The sequence below is a fragment of the Oreochromis niloticus genome, linkage group LG20, assembly GCF_001858045.2.
Source record: "Oreochromis niloticus isolate F11D_XX linkage group LG20, O_niloticus_UMD_NMBU, whole genome shotgun sequence".
NCBI lineage: Eukaryota > Metazoa > Chordata > Actinopteri > Cichliformes > Cichlidae > Oreochromis > Oreochromis niloticus.
The window spans coordinates 17789412-17807237 of record NC_031984.2 but is presented as its reverse complement, the minus strand read 5'-3'; the positions used below and the strand labels follow the sequence as shown (position 1 = coordinate 17807237).

At 39.5% G+C, this 17826-nt stretch overlaps 1 protein-coding gene across 12 annotated transcripts in view; it reads right to left on the bottom strand.

Moving 5' to 3' along the window:
• Positions 1 to 17826, bottom strand: part of LOC100695931 (ELKS/RAB6-interacting/CAST family member 2-like) — a 155025-nt gene that overhangs the window by 77937 nt on the left and 59262 nt on the right. For 10 of the 12 annotated variants that reach the window (XR_001224690.2, XR_003215694.1, XM_005477984.2 and 7 more), the window contains 5 exons: positions 17088 to 17276; positions 12206 to 12247; positions 11644 to 11837; positions 11342 to 11347; positions 2253 to 2346 (listed from right to left, as the gene is read on the bottom strand). Coding sequence is in view for 10 of the 12 variants with exons in the window: in XM_005477984.2 (XP_005478041.1) it covers positions 2253 to 2346; positions 11342 to 11347; positions 11644 to 11837; positions 12206 to 12247; positions 17088 to 17276 (525 nt within the window). In the remaining 2 variants the exon portion in view is untranslated. The remainder of the gene's footprint in view (positions 1 to 2252; positions 2347 to 11341; positions 11348 to 11643; positions 11838 to 12205; positions 12248 to 17087; positions 17277 to 17826) is intronic. The other 2 variants (XM_013273203.2, XM_019350167.2) reach the window with 1 other exon arrangement.

The window sequence follows — 17826 nt, the reverse complement described above, 5'->3', positions numbered from 1 at the left end:
AATAATTGCATTAAACCTAACAGCTACATCCCAGACAAGTATGGCTTGTTTGGAAGGGCTGTCATGAGAAGGCTTCTTCTCTCTAAAAGAACATACTGCTTACTGTAGGTATGCACATTTTCATCCAAACGAACTACAAAACCTCTGCAACAACCTCATCCCAACTGTTAGCAAGGTGGTGGAGGGATGATGATTTGGGCTTGTTTTACAGCTAGAGGACCTGAGCACTTTGCAGTTATGGAGTCAATCATGAACTCCTCTTTACACAAAGGTATTCTAGAGTCAAATGTGACATGCATGCAACAGGACAATGACACAAAGCACAGCACAATGGCTCAGTCAATGTTCAAAGCTCAGCCCAAATCCAATGCTGTGATGGAATCATGGAGTCCTGTGAAAACTGTTCTGTATATTGTTATGCAGAACATCTGGTTCAGATTACTTATTAAGAATGAGAGCAGCCGGAAAGAGCTGGCTTTTTTTTTTGTGTTTGTTCTCTTGGCCACTCCCACCTCTCAGGTGCAGCCAGTTGCTCTGAAGACCAACTGAGGCTCTTGCCAGAGGAAACAGCAAAGAATGGCACAGGAAACCAGGAGGGTGGAGCATCACAGATCAATGACAATACACAGGAATTTCAGTCTGATTTCATGTATCTGCTCGAAGATGAACATTTCCTTTGGTCAGTATTTTTTAATATATGCAGTAACTACAAAAATAAATGGAAATAATCAATTTTTCCATATTGGACTCTTGCAGAAATGAGGCCTTTCTCAAAGCTTCTTATCCAAGATGCTTCTTCTCCAATCTCTCCTAATTGACATATCTGTTGGGAGCATCTGCCACATTTAGTGCCATTCCAAACATTTAATGATATAGTCAACAAAAATTTGATGGTTATATTGTATTCAGGATAAATGATACTAATGATAACACTACTAATAATATGCTATAATAATAATAATATAAAAATAATACGAATCAGAGATTTTCAGAAAGGGCTTTTTAAAGAACCTCAAAGAGACCCGAGGAGAGTTAAAAAGATCACAAACATAAAGGCGAATGACCGTGTAAGCTTCAAAAACAAGCAGTAAAATCTGGTAAACACTGAAGGTCAACAAGAGTTAGAGTGATGTGGTCACCTCCACTGGAACGAGTTAAAAGACGACCAGCAGCACTTGGAGGCCTATCTGACATTCAAGTGGAGTGCAAATATACTTTGCTGTAATCTAGAAAACGATTGATGTAGTCATTTGAATGTAAAGTGCTGTATATTCATGGGGACTGTTGCTAAAGCCAAGCAGCTCGACAGAGTTCAAAATATGAAGATGTTTACAAAAAATAGAGAAAGGCCACCAAAGAAGTTTGGAGTAAGTTTTATTTTTCGCTGTATGTTTCCACATGAAAGAAGGAAGTTTGTCCCAAAGATTGCAGCTGTATTTATATGCTACACCTGAATCAAGGGCGCTTCATTCAGCTGTTAGTGTAACTTCAAAAAGAATCGCACTCAGGACGCACTAGGTAAGGTCCGGTTCAGCTTGTCCCACGTCCCTGTACCTGACATGTACGTCATGTCTCTTTCCAGCTTATTGCAATACTAATGTGTGTTTCTCAGACACTGTTTAGATACAGAAATAGGAAGTTGAATGCTGGCTGCCAGAATACACAAATAGCAGAATAGTTCAGCAAAAAAACAGACTGAGAGAGACTCTTGGTCTGTTTGGCAGGAAGGTAAATGTACTTTACTTCATCCGTCCTCTGGGAATAACCTGGCATGTCTACACTCTGTATATTAACACCTCAGCATAGGCCTGCAGACGAGTAGAAATATATGTGTGCTCTCACACAGTGAGTCAACCAATTTGCTAACACTCTTGTTGACGTTTAAGCAGGTAAGCGACTACACAAATTACATCAGAGAGGGTACATCATGAGGTCTGACTAGACACAGTGTGTTAGTATTCCCATGTGAGTCACCATGATGCAGTTTCTAGGTAGTGTATGGAACTGAGTTTTGTTTCTGGTTAAGACTGGCTCTGAGATCTATGAATGGAGGGACTACAGCACAGCAAAGTAGAAGAAGAAGAAGAAGAAGAAAAAAATAATTCCTAAGACATCATTTGCAACTGGTGGTGAGAGGGGAAAACAAAAAAAGGTAGATGAAATGAGAATGAACCAAACTGAACTCTGTTGGTTGGAAACATGACGAAGAATCCAAACATAACACTCACATAAACGTACGAACATATTCAAACCTGTGATAACGAGTGGGGATGTCCATCAATCAGGGCGTCTTTCCTCATCTCACCTGGCACTGTCTGCTTCTGGATGTTAGGAGACTTGATTTGTCTTCAGACAGAGAAAAATGGATGACAACAGATAAACAAGGAGTGTTTGTTATATCATATATCAATGATCAAAACCTGAAATACATTAAATTAAATGCTATGAGACACCGCTATACGGTCATGTGAAAGTACTTGCTTTTTTGACATATTTGAGCCTGTTTGAACCAGTGGCTTTTAAAGATGATAATATCCATAAAAAATATTCATCAAAATTACCATTTTCTTCAGCAAAAAAGAACAGGAAAAATAATTAATCAAACCTTCAACACCGTGTAAGTAGAATTCGAGGCAAGTAGAAAAAATGGTTATGGATGCCTGCAGAATGAGTCTAGCAAGTGATTTCTTGTACAAATGCAAGAAACTCTTCAAACGTTCTGTAGATGAAGACATTTTGCATGAATGAGTGGTCAAAAAACTCAACAAACAGATGCCACAAACACATGCAACATCTTTTTAAGTCAAGAGTGAACTGGTTTTCAACTCAGAAAAATAGTGCACCAGTTGAAATGTATGTTCCTAAAATGAATGACAAAACCAATTTTCCTTGAGGTTTTCTTCAAGTGTATTGCCTTTGGACTTAGTTACTGTATCAAAGAGAATCAAAACATTAACCAACTATGCCAGAAAAGTGGAAGATTGTCTTTATTAAGCCCCATCAGGAAACACATTTTTTGCATTTAAGCTATCCTTTGTATTAGGAACAATGGGAATCCAGTGTGCAACTGGGGACCGAGATTTCTGCATCCTTATGTTGAAGTGTCCTTGGGCAAGAGACTGAAACCGAACCTCCCTATGCACCCTTATGGGTTTCCATGTGTGCATGAGCTTTAAAAATATGTCTGTAAGTGCAGCTGGCAGTGCACTTTGAGTACTAGGTAAAGGGGTGAAAAAGTGTTAAAAACTAAATAGAATAGGTTAAGCACAGAGAACAGTAACTGACCTTACGAACTTAATAGACAGATTGCACAAGTTAGCCTATATGTCAAGCAGCTGGGCAGCACAGAGGCACATTGGTGGCCTCACATGAAGAAGGTTGTTGGGTTTAACCTGACAAGCATGTCCAAAAATTGCTTGTGAGGTTAACTGGTGATTCTAAAATGGCATTTGGTGTGATGGTAAATACTTACACAACACAAAAAAATAACAATAATAACAGCAATAATATAAAAATTGGTGTGGGCATGGAAGAGCTGAGCCAAGGGTAAAGGAGTTGTCATGCATCAAATACATGAAATTCATTATATTTCAGGGGAATAAATCATACAGAGTGAATGTTAAATGTCTGAACCTATATTTATACATCATAGTGTTATCAGAGGGGAAATCCTCGACCTGCCCAGCACTATGCAGCTGCAACCGATATCTGACCACTGGCACAACATGGTGCAAAATCGTGCTTTACTTGAAACAAAGAAGCTCTGAAGAAGTTTTAAGTTATAAAGTTAAAAGTTATAAATTATAATCAAAAGCATATAAATCAAAAAGTAAAACCTCTGACATTTATCCTCTGGTTCTGTGGTAAAACAGGTGTTTCCTAAGATGGAAACGATGGCTAAACTGGGAAAATTTCAAATATTCTTGTGGCTAATGGGATTTTTTAAATTAATGGCTCCAGAGGGACAAACATGCAAAGTTTGGCTCTTTGTATCCACTTTTGAAAGATTGTTTCAACTATCAGCTGCACTGTGATGACGGGCGAAGGAGCAGCTCCCAGAGGAAACCAGCATAAACTTGGCGAGATCGTGCAAGCTCCACATAGAAGGGGACGTTGTTTTCCACATGACGTAAACATATGTACATAAATTACACTTCCTTGCAGTTTTTATTTTGCGTGTTTGCGTCTACGTGTGTGTGCCGACTATTGAATATAGCACAATATTTAACATGCACAAATAAGTTCGCTTCATTGTCCTGTCTTGCTTTATCTGGCTTTATTTGTTTAGTTTTATTAGTTAAAACAAGTCCTGCATGCTTCATCTCAGAAGACTGCAGAGCTACACTGTGTACAGTAAATCAGGTAAGGATGAATGCTGTGTGCCTAGTCTTAGCAGGAAAGCAGACTGTGACAAGACAAGACACGACTGAGGTAGGTGAGACACTGCTGTGTAAATCTTTCAACAACAAAACACAAACATATGCAGACAGGAGATGCGAGCACATGCATGCGCACCACTGTGCACATAACCCACATTCTCCTTTTAAGAAATAAATTGCAGCGAGTCTGATTACTGACAGAAACACACACATGGGTAGTAAATCAGCTGTCAGCGTTGTGTACCGCTCAGGTGCTGATTACAGAGCTGAACTGTGTATTAACCAGCCAGAATGGATATGTATTAACCTCCGCGCCAATCCTTGAGCCTTGTTATATGTGGCACACACATATTAGGTTTAAAAAAATATGGAAAACACACACAAGCCCTCACAGTAAACTCACTAGTACTAGACACTCATTAACCACAAAATGCATGCACCCTAAGACGCACACTGGTCTTAGGGTAGACTTTATGTTTACTTTATAGGGTGAGTTTATATTTACTCACAAATATGCTCAAAATAGAATCAAAACACACATCTCTGAGCTCCCAGTTAGGCCTTCATACTTTAAGAGAAAAAAAAAAATGAACAGAAAGTGCGAGAAAGCTGACAGTGACAAATTAGTGCTTAAGAGAACCCTCCAACACTGTAAACAAGCTGTGACCAAGCAGCTGCTAAAATGCGCCACATTATTATTCCACATCCACACTGGTGTGTTTATTCTGGGCGCAACCGACAAGCTGCCCCCACATGTGGGCAAATATTTGCTGTCACAGCCCTTAGTTGGAAGCGTATGAGTTCGCGCGCGTGTGTGTGTGTGTGTGTGCATGACTGTCTGTTTTCATGAGTGATGTTGGTGTGCAATGAATGTGAAATATGCCTAATAAAAAGATGAATAAATTTAACACCTCACCTTGCCACACACACAACAGTAACCTTTAAAACCATCGAGGAAGTTTTGGTTATAATAACCAGAGACGCGGCAGAAGGGGGCGTAATCAACATTTCTATCAATATTTATATCTGTTATTACTCTCCCTTCTGGAAACCACACGGGTTTATAAGTCTGCCGTTTCATGTCTCTGGCTTGCATCTTTAAAAAAATTGTTTTTAATCACCGTGTTGTTGATTTTATGAGTTTTTATCATTTTTATGAGTGGGGTTTGAAAAGTGCTGCATAAATAAGGAGTATTATTAAATTCTCTTAAGAAGCACGGCGTGCACACAGGTATTTTCACACGCACGCATATGCACACTGAAAGGAGAAGAAGAAGAAGAATCTGCTTATCCTCTGATCTTTGATGTCTCTGTGTGTTTTTATAAGCTCGCAGGCATGTCCATGGAGAGCTATCTTGCCATGAGGGCATATCAGCTATCAGACAAAGCTGCTACTGGCACAGGTGTATAAACCAGCAGACACGCTGGTCCTGTTTGATAGCTGATATACCCCCCATCAGCCCATCGGTGCAAAAATTAAATAAGTATTCTGACCTGAGCGAAGGCGAACGAGAGCACGAGGAGTGTGAAAAGGAGCAGAAGGGCTGGGTCGCATGCGAGTGGAAAATATGAGAGGGAACAGTGATTTGTTGATTAACGAAATGAGTAAATTCTGCAGGGAAACAGTATTTTATTGCGGTGACATTTCTTAGAAAGATGAAGTGTGAGAGAGAAAGCAGTGTGAATAAGTCCAGCCATTTCCTAAACTGAGCATAATAAGTAATTTTTCACATTTCCTTTTGCTTCTTCCACCTGGAGCTCTCCACACATCCACCTTCCAACATAAGCAGCTCCACTTTATTTCTGGATGTCACCAGAGAGCTCGTTTTTCCCCTCGTATATCTCTTCTTACATATTTATATAGCCCTTTCTTTATTTCAGTTTCTTTTTCCATTATCACTTTGATATTTTTGCTTGATGTTTACCTTGTATTTCTTCTGTAGGAATAAAAACATAAAAACTAATCAGTAATCCTCCTTGCGGACTTGCTGATGTCCCTTTTTAGGAGAGCTGCTGAGTGGCCAGCAGCAAGCAGCTGTGGTCATAGTGGGTTCTTACAGAATCTGATTGTGGTCAATTGTGAATATAGAGTCATTTCCCATGTAAATATAGGTTAAAAGAAGCAGTAACGTTAAAAGAACAAAACAAACAGATTGCTATCTTTCCCTTCATAACACTTAATTCTTACTCTCTCGTTCTCGTTTCTGTTAATAAACCGCCGAGTGGAACAAAATCCTCAGATTTCAAGCAGACGGGGACACGCTGGCGCAGTTACGGCTCAGGGTTGTACAATATATTGAATAACAGACAGATATGATCTGAAGTAAAAACATTTTCTAACTAATGTAAAAACTGAAGGAATACAGAGAAGAGAAATAGAAGAAAATGAAAACACGGTGTGAGTTAACTGGGAGACACAGATATTATCTGAGATGCTTTTCTTGTTGAAGTGATGAGAGACTCAAACACAATTCTGTTTATTAGTGACGGATGCTTTATAATGCCTAGACATGTTCAACTTTTCTCATATTTTGTCTTTGTGTGTGTGTGTGTGTGTGTGTGTGTGTGTGTGTGTGAGATGGGGTGCAAGAAAGAAAGAAAGCAGTATAGTTTATATGTTTACATTTTTAAATTTTAGTATGTGCATTTTATTTATTCTTGCTTACAGTACTGTGAAAAAGTACTAATTTCTTTATATTTTACTGCCAAGGAGCCAGACTTTCTTATTATTTTTAAGGTGCTCTTGAAAATTATCCCCAGGCTTTCTGAAGGCTTTTCATTAATTTTTTAGTTCAGCCTGACCAGTTTGTACCTGACCTACAAAAACACCAAAGATGAAACAATTTGTCACATACAAAATAGTATTTTTGCACCAACAAGGTGTTTCCCAAACAGCTATTAGCCAAAAACTTGCCATATCTCAGCATGGTGTTTGACATGCTCTCTCCTTAAGAAAAGTGAGGAAACTGGTCAAGCAGAGGACAAAAGAAGGAGTGGTAAGTCTAAAAAATATCTACAGCAGTTGAACAGTACCTAATAGTCATGTCCTTAAAAAAAAAGAGGGAAAATCCAGCAAAAATCAGCAGACTTGACATGGGACCTGTGAGATGCTCTGGCCCTTCATTTGATCCATCTACTGTTCGCCAAAGCCTCATCAGAAATAGTCTCAGTGGAAGGGTGGCTGTCAATAAGCCATACTTAAGAAAAGGAAACAAGGAGAAAACACTGAGGTATGCCAGATTACACAAGAACTGGAATGAAAATCAGTGGCAGCAGGTCTTATTGAGTGATGAATCCAAATTTGATATTTTGTGCTCAAATTTTCATCAATATGTATGGAGAAGCTCAGGAAAGAGGTACAACAGTGAGGGATTACTGTACAGCCATCTGTAAAACATGGTGGAGGCTCTGTCATGATTTGGAGCTGCTTTTAAAAAAACAGTGGTGTTGGGGTTGTAGTCAAAATTGAGGAAATTATGAACCATCAGGTTTTGATCCACCATGCATTACCATCTGGAAAGCATCTGATTGGCAACAGGTTCATTTGTAAATGATCCTGAAAACACTGACAATGCAGTAAAAGCATACCTGCAAAGAAAAAAAACAATGGAACTCAATCAGTCATGATCTGGCCTCCCCAGAGTCTGGACCTCAACATTATAGAAGCAGTGTGGGATCATCTTGACAGAAAACAGAACAAAAGGCAGAAACATCCAAAGAAGAGCTTTGAATGTCCTTCAGGATCCCTTAAGAAAAATTCCTGGAGACTACTAAAGAGTTCAGACTGTTTTGAAAAAATAAAAGCAGTCAAACCAAATACAGACGTTCAAGCTTGTTAGAACTATATAAACAGTTTTTGCCTTATATACTGTATTTCAATGTATAGTAATCACTGCACCGAATTCCCATTTTCCTAGCAAAATATCAAGAAATGAGGGGTGGCTCAAGATTTTTCCACAGTGCTGTATATTTCATCCATATAACAGTAAGTTTCAGGTTAATTTCAAAGTAAAATCATTGGTTAAAACCCACACCTGCATTAGAAAAGCCGACTGTTTACAAACATATCAATGAATAAATATTATAAGCAGAGGTAATGTGTGTATTTGTGTGTTTTGTAGGCTATCAGCACCTGGAGTTTGATTATGTTCACAGGAATGCAGCCAAAAATGACATGCATGTGTTTATGTGTGCGCATGTATTTGTTTGTCATCCTTTCCTTTCCTTACATCTTGACTCGGCAATCTCACTTTAGACTCACACACATAAATTCATACACACACACACGAACACACATGGACTCCCTTTTCCTGCAACCCTCCCTTACATACCACAGTTCTTACATCGTCAGAAGCTGTGGTACTGTGAGACTGGATGGCTGATTTATTTTTCAAGTTTAGCCCCCAAATTTTAAAAGTATAGGGCTGTCAAAGCATCAAGAAAACCATACAACATAATTCCAACAATTAATATTATAAGTTTATGAGTGAAGGAGGCAAGAAGGAAGGGAGAAAAAAAAGAATTAAGGCTTTATGTTTCATGCCACAATTTTTGTCACAATTTATTCCTAAAATTTGTGAAACTACACACGCTCCAATTCCGTTTTCAGTGTTTTTACTTTGACATCATGTTGAAAGTTAATTAAAACCTTGTGTATTTTAATTCCCGCAAGTTGTTCTTAACTTCCAAGTATGTCAGTCCCAAAAAATGTTTGGGGTTTTCTTTTTGTTTTGGTTTTTTTTTCAGTCCATCACACAGAGACAAACTGCTTGAAGAGATCTATAACCACGAGAGATCTATTTAACAAATCCATTAGAATTAGTATGACATGCTGATACATTCCACAAAGCCTGTTCAATGTCACTGATTACTTTGGCAGATTAGCTTTACATCTACTGTACACTAACAACAGTAAATAAAACGTCAACCATAAACTACCCTAATGTTATCACTGATGACTTAGAGTAGATCACTAAGCAATCAACAAGCTGTGAGTGAGTCTCCCCTGTGCTGGAAGGTATTTATTACAATGGCCTGTTAGCTCCATCCATCTTTGACTCTCTTTGCTTCACTGCCAACTGGATGAGAAAGTGTCTATTTCCTCATCTGTTCTCCCTCTCCATTCAGATAGTGGTTAATAGGTCATCTGACTGACTTCCAACAGAAACACTCTGATTAAAAAGACATTCATCCTCTGCCCAGATAAGCTACATTCCGCATGCTCTGCAACAGAAGTCCAATCAGCACACAGACACTCGTCCGCCCATGCTTTCATATAACACATGTGTGCAAAAACACATATGCAAAAATTCTTCTGTTTCTGTTTAATGTCTTTGTTAAATCAAAAAGGACACTGAGAACCAACACTACTCGATGCCCCTCAATTTTCTATAGCAGACACACATGCTAACATAAGAAAATACCTTCAAGTGTATTTTCTACTGTACAAACAACTATTCTGTGTGTGTTCATAGCAACTCTGCAGGACTACAATGGACCTTGCTCTCACAGGCCGGCTTGCATGTGACCTCTGACCTGTGCATGCTGACCAGAGGTGAGGGTTCGTGCTGATAGGAGGGACTGGCTGACACTAATGAGACAGCTGGACCAAATAAGATGGATGAGCAGAGGGGAAAAGGAACTTTTCCAACGATCCAAAACGTTCGCGTCCCAGAAATCGCTGCACACGCACATGCACGGACACTACACATGCACCAAGTACGATGAGCATGCGTATGACCAGGTCATGAAAGTTGCAAGTGAATGGCAGAAAAATGTAAACAAAACGAAAATATCCATTCTTGCAGAGATGCACGGAAAAACAGAGTAGAGTTTGTGAACAAATTCTGTAGGAGCTACTGCTTTCCTATTACTTGATGCTTAGGAGTTCCCACAGAGTTTGAGTCAGCGCATGGTTTCCATGCCAGAGCAGCCAGTCTGTAAAATGGGTAATGAATGAGGCAGGAAACTGTGTTGGATCCAGAACATACAGCCCATGCAAACTGATTCCAAACCATTCAGAACCAGAACAAGTGTTAACACACCTGATGAAGCCAATGTGTGTGAAAAATGATTGTTTTCATATTGTTTTACACTCATGCCCCATCTTTGCAGCCCGTGATCCACCAAAAGACTGATCCACTATTAATCTACATATACAGACACACGCCTAAATACCACTTTAAATATCACACTTCAAATTCAGAAACATTCTCTGTACACATTTCTTCTGAGCTTCTTTTTCACCCATACACACACACACACACATACTGTATGAAGTAAATATGCAGACAAACACTAACATACTGTACTTCTGCCTTGGCACTAAACAACTACTCATTTGGGCACATATACACACCATGCCAATCCATAAATCAGATGATAATTGAGTAGCACTGTGCCAGTAATAAACAGAGTAGTATAAACATCCAGTGTCTGGGCTGGATACAAAAACCTCCCACTGGCATGCCGCTGGCTGCCTGCCTGGCAAACTCAAATGCTCGCTCACATACACACACAAACACAGTCACAGAATGCATTGACAGTAGTCAAAAGTAATGCAAAGACATTTATATAAACACACATATGGATAATTTGATATGAGAAAACACAGATGACCGCACTGATGACAGGATTGAAATGTGTGCAAAGAAGATTTGCAGCCGTCAACACAAAAGAGAAGCTATATGTCTCCACAGGAAGCATATAAAGTCTCTCATTGTGTTATTACTGTGACAGGAATGAAGACCATAAATGGATTATGCATTTACTGTCCCAACGAGACAGTCAAATCTAAGCTTCCTGAGGCTCAGATACAGTCAGTTCCCCCAATTTCCAACTTTATACCTGAGAAAATTTAAAAGGAGCCAGCAACCACAGCATGATGTCAAACGTAATGATCATGGGCAGTGTGAGCAGTATTATGACGGTGGGGTTAACGGGCACACTAAATATCTACTTACCCATGTCTGCAGACATTGACAGATAAAAACAAATAATAAGACATTAAGCCAAATGATTAGACTTATATTTAAACAGGTTGCAGTCATTTTCTGGACTGATTACATCAGGCCAAAAGAATGGCAACATAAAAGTGGTTTCAAGTGCTAGGACGACTCAATCTAGACAGTTTATATTTCATGGATTACCCCTTTATAAATAGAGAACGTAGGAATGAACCGAGGCCTTACAAAGATCCGGTTACTTGGAAAGACACTCAGATGCTGACTTGTTACGAAACTGACTGAATTCCTTAAACCCTCACCTTTCAAGATCAGAGATTTTTTTCTCCTTGCAGGATTTGTCCATCTCAGCATCCTTTAAGGCTCCCATCAGCCTCTCCACTTCAGCTTGTGACTTCCTGGACTCCTCTCTGTAACGGCCCACTTCCTGCTCTAGGACCCTCAGACGATCTGTGATATCCGGACATATCTTGACTGCTTCCTCTGTAGTTTGGATCTTTGAGTATATATGTTTGTGTAAGCATTGGGGGGGTGAGAATGGATTCATTAGGTACAAAAAACAACCATGTGTGAACTGGTACCGAGACAGCATGAAAGCATTTGAAATATTCTCTACACTGACCACTTCAGATCATTGTCAAACATAGCCAAACGCTCAAACTTAGGCTTCCTAACACTTTGCGGCTCATTACCAATAGAACAGGTTCAGATAAATTGAAAAACATTTCAATTCTTTTATTGTAACCATATTAATATAGCTGAGCTTTAAGCTATTAGAGCTGTTAGCCTAGCATTGAGCATCATGCCAAAAATTTCTATGTAATATGCTAACAGTTAGCACTAACAAAAAAACCCCCAACCTACCGTGGGGCTCATTGCCGGTGGCCCATCTACTTTGGTTTTCACCTAGAAGTTAAAAAAAAGAAAGAAATTGTAGATAAACAAATAAACCTTTTGACATCCTGTAGGACTAAATCATTGGCACTGATAATTATACAAGAGCAGGTGTGTTATCATCTTGCATGAACCGAAAAGGAAAAGGTAAGTCAGTCCTGAATTCTAGGTTACAATTCATAATTTAGCTCGAGCTGCCTGCTTTTCTGTGGTTTGCTTCTATCAGTTCCCTCCCCAGGGCATCTCTCATGTAGAGCTAGGAGTTCATTATCATTATAAAATTACATACTTGCTCTGTTTTGGCTGCGATTTTATGAGACCACCAAACATCTCAATTCTTTTTAAAATAAATGCTGAAAGAAAAAAAGAAAGAACACAGTTATGCTGATCAAACCATTCTCTGAGAAAAATATCCCAAAGGAAGTTTCTAACCTAGAATTATCTTTCTCTGTGTTTCTGCTTTTTTCTCCTGGTCTTTACCTCTCTCTGTCTACTGTGTTTGTGAAGGTTGTTTAACTTGTTGAGACAGCTGAGGCCACTCGTTTAAACATCATCAAGTGAATGTGCACAAACACTTGTGCGCTCGGGCACACACACACACACACACACACACACACACACAGTCATGTTTCATCCACTTCAGAGTATATTACATTTACTTCCACCTATTGCCAACAGTTACCCTCACGCTAACCTCAACCACTACTCAACCAAAAACTAACCATATCTTAATCCTAACCAAGTCATCATACTAAAATGTAATGATCTCTGTTATTTTGGCATGCGTTTTACCTCCCAGAGGAAGTAAGGTCGACACAATGTAACTCAGCCTTTTTCATCTGGCATACTCCGGCGGGTCTGCACTCTACCCTTTCATTAACATCACCTCTTGTGCTCCAGTGTGTTATTTTTTTCAACGGAATCCCATTCAACACTTATTATATAAAAGAGGTTATTGCTATGATAATTATTTTCATCCAGACAAACTGTCAGTGCTTAGGTAAGTTTGTGCTGAGGGATTTATTTAACATCTATTTATTAGCCTAAGCTTTTAGCCTCAGTACAATTTACATTCTATTTATTTATCTCCTATTTTGACCATTTTTAGACAACGTTCACGTTACCATTTCTTCTCAGCAAATACAGATAATATTAGAGCTTAACATCAGTTATGTTTAGCTATTTTAAATGCATATAACAGTATAATACTTATATAAAGTCTGTACTTTTAGCTTACTATCCTACTTTTTTATGAATGATTTTTTAACAAACTAAATTTAAACTGTTACTTATTAGCCATACACAATAGTTCACCATTTATTCTCATTTTCACACAGATCGTTCTCTGTAAACCCCAACGATGGTTATGTGAGAAAACCTGAGTAGATCAGCAGTAAATTAAATCCTCAGACCATGCCAGATTCAGAGTCACTTAAATCACCTTTCTTCCCCATTCTGATGCTCAGTTTGAACTTCAGCAGGTGATCTGGAGTTGCTACCATGTGCATTTCAAGCAGTTGAATAAGTGTACCTAACAAAGTGGCCAGTGAGTGCAAATATGAACATAACCATGTAAGTACAGTTCTACTGATAATAATAAAAACACACACACATGCTCTCTCACACATACACTGAGAATATTCTCAGGTCCACATAAGCCTATGACGTTACATAAAGCTCATGACTTGTCACTATGCTCGTACTGACTATGAAGGATCTTTGCAAGGGCTCGTCCTTCCCTCATTGCTGCTACATGAAGCTGTAAACACTCATTCATATACATCAATCCACATCTTTGCTAGCCCAAAATGCATTAGGCCTAAGTGGACCAGAGCATGCTATGTTCTTTCACTAGAACACACAGACAAGTGTGGAAACCAGTGGCTGAGAGGATGGTAGGTCCAAAAGGAATTTGTAATATTATGAGAGGGGAAAGGCCAGAAAAGATACAATTACATATACAGTCAAATTATTATTATCATTCCTGGAAATGTCTCTTGGGTGTAAATATTTCAAAATATGTTAAATATGTGTAGCCACCAGACTCTATACTGAGTTTTTAAACACCTGGTCTGCGTAGGATAAAAAGAAAAAAAAAGTGACTTTTTATACACTTGACATGACTGTATTCAGTCTCATTACACATATGTCAATTTTTGATTAGTCTCATCTCTGTTTTATAATCAAAAACATGAGAGCATATGACATTTGCCTGGTCTGAAAAGAAAAAAGTGTCTTTTGAATAAGAGTCAAGTCTTTTAAGGTGTGGTGCTGCCTTGAAGATTTTAGCCAGCCCGCTCTGAAAAGGTCACTGCCTTCCCCGAGGTTCTTTCCTTTGAAGAGCTGGTGTTTAGTTCCAGAAGTCCTTTAATAAGCTTGGAATCAACAAATACTGTTTTATGGGAAGAGGATGAGGATGCACTTAAGCCAACAGAGCCCTGAGGTCACGATAAAAAGCTCCGCTAACAGCTTGACTGAGTCAATAATACCAACATCTGCAGATACTGTCAGTGGACCACTGTGTGTACATGACCTGATGACAAACACAAACTCTACAGCTGCTTGAGAGGTAAATCATATTTGTCCAACAAGAAAAAAAATATTTGTCCATCTTTGAAGGTATTGGTGTTTGTCAGGTGTTAAATGTGGGCTCAAATAAAATGATGTAACCATTTCAAAGCATTTATTGTACAGCATGTGAAGGATGTGTATATTAACAAAAATAAAAACCCATCAAAATCTTTGTGACTCCACCTATTAGAAGCAAAAACAAATTTAAATTTGGCACTATTGGCTTCAAGGTTATCCCCATGTGCACCTGTCGACTGCTCAGGCTCCTGAAGAACACAATCTCTGGGGTTTGGGGTTAACCAAAGACCCAGCAGTCATAAGAAGTGATGATCCTTGATTGAAGGTGGGCCAGTTTCACACAGAAGTTTATGTTTGCTCCCTGTGCATAGTGAAATTGCAACTGGTCACAACCAACTGGTCAGACCTGGGTTTCCCAGTAGCACATAAGGAGACAACCATGAAGGGGAACTGAAATCAGACAAAGTTTTTTTCTTTTTAATGGAGGAATCACAAAACCATTTTATTGCACTTAGTACACTCATCCATTGATCAATCCATTGCTCCATCTATCCCTCCATTCATCCACCCATCCATCCTTTTTCTGCTGGATCTGACTATCAGTGTAAGCAGAGAAGCCCAGACCTCCCTCTCTCTGACCACCTCCTCCATCACTTATAGAGTGACATCAAGCCAGCTGAGTGAACTGAGCGTGCACTGCGTCTGCCCTGGAGCCTCCTCCCAGTGGGTTACCAGTGCCCTACTCTGGAGTTAGGCCCACGGAAGTTGGGGGACTAGCTTATCAGCGAGAATCTGGTGGTCAAACCTTAGCCCTTCAGGCCAGCCCTCCTGTGGACCCACCACCAGACCCACATAACACAGAAGGGTCTATCAAGTTCTGTGGTATGTGGACTGGGTGGCAAAGGCAGAGGCCTTGGCAGTCCAATCTCCAATTACTGGACCTAGTAGTATTCAACTTTTATTCAAATTTTAAGCATACAATGACGAAATATTCAATACAAACGCCCAGCTTTTATTAGTGCATTCAAACTAGACAGGGAAAGCTAGCTGCCATAAAAAACTTTCCACTGATTTGACTGAGTCAGAGCATGGCTAATTGGGAAAAACACAAGAACTGACACAACAAAGTGTAGAGTTTAACACTGGATTTAAATTGTTAATTGAATGTTGTTGCAATTTGATAAATTTGCCATAAAAAACCTTAGAGCACAGCTTTTACGATACCTAGAATTTGTTAAGTAGAAGCAGCAGTCAGCAGAAGTCTCTGCGCTGAAGGAATCATGAAGGAGTGGTAGATCAGTTTGATCAGAATCTAATCAAGCGCCAACTTAATTTACCACTGACCTTCCAAATACTTATAGCATAGCCTGTCCTTTGCCACAGCACTATAGGATCAACAACATCATCACATTTAAATGCACGCAGACACAAACAGCAGACGTATCGACAGTTGTTTTTGCGCTGGCATGCAGGGACAGGTCGACAGAGACACACGCATGTATACAGGTACACAACCGTCATCTGTCTTTTTGAAGAATCTCTAAGTTTACATAACAGATTTGATTGCTGTGGAGTACACAAAATAGTCTAATTATGGCAGCACTTCTGCCACAGTGCGAATCTGTTTGCTACAAAAAGTTATTGAGCTGCTGCCACTTTCATGTGGTGCGGCATCAACATTCAAGAAGATATCATTTCACAGGAATGAGATGTGTGTACGCTTATTATGAGTATAAAAGAAAACATTCTCATAAATTCTGGCAGGACAGGGCTCTGTCCTGGCTTGTAAGCCTAGGAGAAGAAAGAAGGAGAGAAAAAAGATTGCAAGGCCTTCGACTTGGCACCCACACAGGGATACAGGATCTTTCAGATCCATAAATCACTCTCTCTTAATTCATCCTTTTATCCCGTGGAACAAAGTGCAGGCAGGCCCTCTGCTAGGAAGTTGCTAACTATATTGTTGATGCTCACGAGGAGGTAATAATGTGGAATTACTCTTATTGTAAATGTTAGCATAGTAAGTACAAGGTACAGGAAGCATATTACAAGCACAACAAACATATAGTGGTTGTACTGATGGTTGTATGTCTGCAGTCCACACACATAACAGACCACCTCTCTTGTGTGTTCACAGTGCCTGTATTCAATGACTGCAAAACCATTTTTGAGCAAAATGTAGCAGCCATGCATACTACACACACATTTGTATTTTCTATTATCTAAACATCAGTTCAATAGATTTAATACTGGAGTCCATACTGACCTCTCCATCTGGCCTCTGGTTCTGGGATGGGCTGGGGTTACCGGGCTGGTTCTGAGGCTGTTTCTGGGGTTGCATGACTGATAGTTTGTCTTTTAATTCGTGGTTCTCCTTTCTCAGCTGCTCCAGCTCCTCCAGCCGAACCCTGTCCTCCCGGTCCTTTTGTTCCCGTAGGTTTTCAATCACTCGCTCCTGAGAAAGTAAGAAGGCATAAGAAGGTAAAATCAAAATTGATTTGGCAAGTAAGAGTAGGAATAAGGCAAAAAATCTGCACAAAAGTATGTTCATTACATGAAGCAGAAATGACATGAAATAAATCTGTTTTCCATCCATTGTGCAAAAGTTTACCAGCCCTGTGCGATTATAATTTTTTCCTATCATTATAGGCAGTATCTTACCGAATAGGATCACCAACATTCTTTACAAAGTGTGGCCAAAGACAAACTCATAAATGCCCATCATAAATAATACTGCTATAAATAATAGCAGTGACATAAAGGGATCGGAGCCAAGTAGAACAGAAAGAGAAGGAGGAAGGAAGAGAAGGGCTGAGGGACAGACAGATTTATTGTGAGCGAATTAGACAGTATTGTAGATCACTCTCTAACGACTCCACACCGCCTGCTGATAAACCGAGCTGGAATGTTTCAAACATCATTTTCTCCATTCTCTAATCACGTTGGACAGCAGGACAACAGCTTTGGGCATTGGCCTTAAACCAAGTCCACAACATGGGAGGTTG